This window comes from Neocloeon triangulifer, unplaced genomic scaffold (assembly GCF_031216515.1).
Source record: "Neocloeon triangulifer isolate White Clay Creek 2 clone unplaced genomic scaffold, ASM3121651v1 ptg000012l, whole genome shotgun sequence".
Taxonomy (NCBI): Eukaryota; Metazoa; Arthropoda; class Insecta; order Ephemeroptera; family Baetidae; genus Neocloeon; species Neocloeon triangulifer.
In genome coordinates, this window is record NW_026775554.1 from 2,918,949 (window position 1) to 2,924,776 (window position 5,828).

General features: G+C 39.9%; 1 protein-coding gene across 1 annotated transcript; it reads right to left on the bottom strand.

Moving 5' to 3' along the window:
* Nucleotides 1-39: 39 nt before the first annotated feature.
* LOC132197811 (ubiquitin-protein ligase E3C) lies at nt 40-4,130 on the bottom strand. The gene is made up of 15 exons (XM_059621368.1): nt 3,788-4,130; nt 3,532-3,723; nt 3,251-3,467; nt 3,048-3,189; nt 2,693-2,993; nt 2,477-2,637; nt 2,180-2,421; nt 1,748-2,119; nt 1,468-1,698; nt 1,268-1,400; nt 1,084-1,195; nt 681-1,031; nt 506-632; nt 325-455; nt 40-276 (listed from the first exon to the last, which is right to left on the bottom strand). The coding sequence occupies exons 1-15, from the start codon at nt 3,899-3,901 to the stop codon at nt 109-111; spliced, it is 2,994 nt and encodes a 997-aa protein (XP_059477351.1). The 5' UTR covers nt 3,902-4,130; the 3' UTR covers nt 40-108.
* Between the last annotated feature and the right edge of the window lie 1,698 nt (nt 4,131-5,828).

Genomic DNA, 5,828 nt, shown 5'->3' on the forward strand with positions numbered 1-5,828 from the left:
AGAGCCGGAAGGTATTTATCAAATGAGGGCAACTACACAAAAAGGCGTATACTTGTGTGACTTCATTAGGTGTTTAATCATTCACAGAGTATCACATTGACTTGTTGATTAACTAAGTTCAAAACCAGCTCCGGATTGAATTGCATACAACAGCTTAGTCTTCAGAGTATCTTCATCCTTAAATTGTGGCAGCTTCAAAAGATTCATGCATGTGCTGGCAGACGGAAGTCTTTCGTCTGTGCCGGCCATTTGAATGCAGAATGGCGGGTACAATTCCTAAGAGACTGGATTAGAAAGATACAGCGCCTATACAAAAATAAGTACCTTGAACCCTAACAGAGGCGGTCTTGAGCAGCTAGTGACAAACTTTAAGAGTTGTCTGCGTTGGATATCATTGAAAGTGTCAACTACCCGCCAAAACGAGCCAATGATTGGATGATCTGGTGAATATCCACCTGGATAAAATTGTGTTTAAAACGAAGTATGGTCATTCATAATTATTTACCAGTGTATTGAGTGTGGGATCTCAAGTCGTTGAGATTTACAGGGATTGGCGCTCCAGAAATCAGCACTTGAAATTCCTTGTAATCAAACATTTGCAACCATTCAAGGGGAATAACGTCAGCAAGACCCTGGGAAAATATTTTAAATAAGAGTTTTTAGGTTTAATTAAAAATTACCTGTTTGAATGCATTGCACTGGGCCCTAATTTGTCGGTTGAGCTTGTAATCAGCAATTAAATGAATATATTCAATCCTATTGGCCAAAGTGACAGAGGTCAAGGCCCCTCCTGGTTTCAGCTCCTCTACTTTGGATTCGCCCAATTCATTATTAACCACTGTGAAGTCGAGGTTCAAATCGGACACATCCTCCTCATTATCGTAGCCTTTGAGAGAAATCAAGTTCTTGTACATCACAGGATCAAGTGAGGCGAGTTGGTGGACACCAACATCAGATTTGGCACCTCCAACTAGTTTGGTCAGGAAGAATTCTGCTAGAGGCAGTTCGACGAGCAAGTTTTCAAACAGTGCCTAATAGATGAAAATTTATTCTCGGTTGCTACAAAAATGGGATTTTTGTTACCTTTCCAAGCATTCTTCCGATGAAAAAGTAATGTTGATGAAAGTTCTCAATAATCATATGAACACTGGGGTTTGGGTAGAGCTGGTTATCAGCCGTCAGTCGGAAAAATCCTCTATGGAATAATTCGCACATTTAATATTTTGCCTGCCAGTAATAATCTTAATTTCTCAAAAAAGGATTTTACCTGTTGGGATCGAATGCAGTCTTGAGAAGCTCGGAAAGAAATTCTCTGAAGACTCCACCACCGTCAACTCCCGCTTCGTCTAGCCCAGCTGTGTTGACCAACTGCACCCTCATTTTACTTCGAACCTCAGGTTCTGAATTTTTTTAATTAAAGACACACACTTGAATAATTAAATAATTATTTAAGGAATTTTCAAGTACCATTTTCGGGAGATAGTTTTTCGAATGCATCTTCATAGAGGTAATTTCGGCGCACTATAATTTGTATTTGGGGACCGGTGAGGAATGCAGCCGTTGCTTGGTACTCCTCTTTTTCTTGCAAGACCAGGGTTTGGAATAGAAGAACTCTCTGTTGGAAAGGTACCACAAATGGCATTTCTTGTAAAATGGCCATTTGTCTTATTTCACTGTTTGATAGCGGAGGTCCTTGTTCTGACAAAACTATAAGATTTTTACTCAAACCAAGAAAGTTTGCGCTTACCCAAGTTCATGGGGTCATGGTTGAGCAGTCGTTTGAAAGGCTTGTAGCTGTGCCTCATGTTATGTTTGCTGACACCCAGCCCTGGCACCATCACGCCCTGAGCAATCCAGTGGTCTTCAGAGCAGAAACTCCGTCTTGTGTCTCGAGCGTGCAAAGCTCTCAGCAAATCAACAGACACGTTGAAAAGGTGCCGCCAAACGGAGGTGTTTGTCCCCTTCTGCTGACCACTGGGTCGGACAACATTTAAGTACTCCGCTCTCATTTGAAGTCGAGACTCTGGGTACGCCAGTCGAATGAGGCCCAGGCATACACCTTTCAACTCTGTGCTGAGAGGAATGAGCTCGGACACAGTGAAGGGCATGGAATTTCCTCCTGAAAATTTTTAAGTTCAAAATCACATTTTATTTTTAAGGATAAAAAAAAATAGCTAACCTTGCGTCTCTCCCCAAAACTCGGAATCGTGAATAGTTAGGAGCAGAAGTGCAAAAAGGGAGCAGAACACTGCAAGAGAGGGAACAAGAGTGACGACTTCTTCAGAGGACAACTCGAGCCCCCTTGCCAGCACCCGCAGCAGCAGAGCTTGGCTTTGAAAGTCTGAAGCTCGATAAGTGTTGCTCAACGTTTGCCACAGGTTCCGTAAAAACGAGGGACGAAATGCCAGGGTGTACAGGACTCTGAAAACAATGGAATTTGTTAAAATGAACAAAAAACAATCACAACATTTCCAACCTAAAATTATTTGCTGCTTGTTTGTGAGCCAGCAAAAGGTGATGGCACAGTGTGCATATGGCTCTTTGCATTTCGGCACTAAGATTCTCAACGTCTATTGCTGCTAGCAGTCGATTCACTCTCCAGTCTTCATCTAACATTGCTAGGCATTGGCTTGCTAGCTGAAATTAAACAACAATTTAAAACACAAATAAAAAAACTGAAAATTGATATTACTGCTGAGGATTTTTTTGGCTCGTCGTCATCCTCTTCGGAAATAGGTTGTAGTTGTTCAGTCAGGTGGCTGAGTGCGGCAATATAGTAGAGAGTTTTCTCTTTGGAGGTTGGACTGGACTGGGAATCTTCCAGACTGAGAAGAGAGTACAAGAGGATGACAGATGAAGGCAGGCTTTGCAGCACTCGTGCCAGGGCGTAGATGGGATAGCCAGGGGCCAAGGATGGAAGAACAAAGAGGCGCAAGGAGTCAGACAAAGGTGAAACCAAGAATTCCTTGGCAAAATGGTACTGCACACAATCACTGAAAATTATTAGTATTAAATTTACATCAAAAATTTCAATTAAAAATTCTTACTTATATTTATCATCTGGCTCGTCTAAAAATATTGGCGCTTTGAGTAATTCCAGGAGACACAAGGAAATTGGGGAAACAGGACTTCCTTCCATCATGGGTGGTACTTTACTGTCAAACAGTTGCCGCATCTGCTTAAAATACCCTAAAGCAGAAGTATCAATTACATAATAAAATTAACACAAAAAATTAATATTCAATATTACCTTTTTTGGCTAGGTAAATGAAAGTCTGACGGCTTGACAGTTTGCTGAGGAATACTTCAAGCAGTCTCAAAGGCATAGCGATGTTGCCTTCCTCCTCCGTCATTTGCGTCAAAGCAACTCTGACGAGCCTTCGAAGTCTCCACATCCACTCAAGGGAAGACTCGCACCACGAGAGGACCATTCCTTGTTTCTTGAGCAGTTCTTTGCACAACCATGCCTGGAAGAAAATGCATATTCATCCTTAGAGAATTTTGTTCACATTGAGAGGAAATTGTACTCACAAATCTCTGGGAATCTGTTTTTGGTCTGTAGAAAAGAAGGAGTTGACTGACCAAGTGGTCCAAATCGTCCGGTTTCGATTTGACCATGGTGTCGAAGTGCAGCCGTTCTGCTATCCGAGTTCTTTCTCGACTCAGGCATCCTCTCACAAAGGCCTGCACTTGAACTGCAGCTGCCCACCTTCTTCGTTGCTCCTGGCAAATCAATACAATGATTAAAAAAATGATTCTTATTTTTTCGACGCATTCCGGCACTCACTTCTCTTTTGGCTCTTTCGGCTTGGGCACGTTCCAGAAGAGCATCGCGCTGTCTGTTGCGGCCAGCACCACCCAAATTTTGCTCAGGCCGTCGACGAAAGTCACCGTTGAACATGTTCTATTTCCTTATTTGATTTGTCACAAGTCTAGAAACTGCTTAACTTTGTTGAAGGCCTACTGAGGCCAGCAGGCCGAACTTAAATTCGCCAGAATGGTGAATGGGGTTGTGGAGCTCGAAGTGTGGTGCAACAATTTTCCAGGAAATTATATCTCAGTCCAAGACAAATTAACAAATCCGTGTAGAGCAAGAATTCTGTCGCCTCTTGCGTTACAAAACAATTTTGTGGCGAATGCAAAATAGGGCGTTTCAAAAGGAGTTCGTGGGTACGAGGACACCAATGCAATTGTATTGAAATGTTAAAATGCAATAAAGAGGTAAATAAACTATAAGGTTAACAATTGAAAAACATTCATAGAGTATATTAAAATTTAAAACTGATCCATTGTTAACAAAACGAACTTTTAAATATTAATGTTTTAGCTCCTTACTATACAATCCTTTTCTATCAGCTGGATTGGGTACGGCCAATGAGAGCGGAGACAAGAGAAGAGCCGCCGCAGAGCCAAGGCCAGAGCAGTGGGGAGAGCGATACGCAATTTAATAAAAATTTAATACAGCACAATATGCGTTTTTATTTGATTTTTTGTTGTCTAATTGTTTACATGCAATTTTTGGAAACTACATATTTGAAAAAAGGCATTGTTTTTTCAGCAACGTACCGACAAAATAAAAATTTTGTGTATGCGAGTAGCTTTTATAAATACACAGTACGTACACTTCTGGCTGCTCCTAAATATAAGTTATTATAGTTTTAATTAATTTAATATTATATAACAAAGCTATAAATTATTTTTCTTCAATAAATTTTAAATACTTCTTGGCAATAATTTTGAATTAAAATACATAATTAATGTCGATAATATGAATAATACATCTAAAAAATGTTAAAGGGCCTAATTAATAATAATTCAAAATTTTAAACATAAAAATTTGGCTTTGGATAAAAAATTTAAAAAAATTTCATTGATATTATACTTAACTTTTTAGAGTTTTTAGTAATTCTTATCTTTTTTATTTTAATTGCTCTAATTTATTTTTATTTTATTCTTCAAGGTCTATGCAATACTGTATTTATTTAAATTATTTTTCGAAGTAAATAAACTTTCATTAAACCATCCCCTCCCAATTTGTTCAAAAACAAAAAGAATTTATCATTGAAGTAAACAGTTCACTTCAACTAATTTATATTTCATAATTTTTTTTATAAGGCTATAATTTTATGAATTTAATAAAGTAAATTGTTACAAAATTGTCAATTATTTTTACATAATTACCTCTTTTCATTTAAATTTCCTTGAATTTTAAATGAGCTTTAAATAAAAAAATTTTGTGTGCAGTCTTTATGTGCACACAAATTATTTACATAATTTTATTTTGCCATTACAGGGTCCAAATGAGATGGAGATTATTTTTCTAAATATAGCCTAGTTATTTTCAACCCTTGAGCGCATCTCATGAGCCGTCCCCCTACGCTACTGCTCATCCCATTGAATGATTGAACGGCTATTGGATGTTGTGAAGAGCTGCTACGAGCTGCAGCCAGTTGAGCAGACGAGTCCTACAGGTTGCCTATCCTCCGCTCCGGCAGGCGTTCTTTACTCGGCGCACCGTCGCCGCCTTTTCCCTTTGATACTTTCGAGGCTAAAAGCCGCCAGGGTTTTTCACTTTCCGGTTGGAAAATAAGAGCTGAGCAGTGCAGTATTTTTCTAAAAAAAGAGTGAGTTGGAGAGCAGAGAAGGAAAGAAAATACGCGAGCGAGCGAACGGGGGTTGAGGTGGAGGGGTGGTTTTACTCCCTCTCGTAGGGCACACGCGCGCGCCCGCCCGCCCGCCCGCCAGATAAGCGAGCAGGCAAACGCACGGCAGGCAGGCAGCCGTCAGGACCTGCGCGGATAATTTATAAATAGAGTACAGGGAGATAT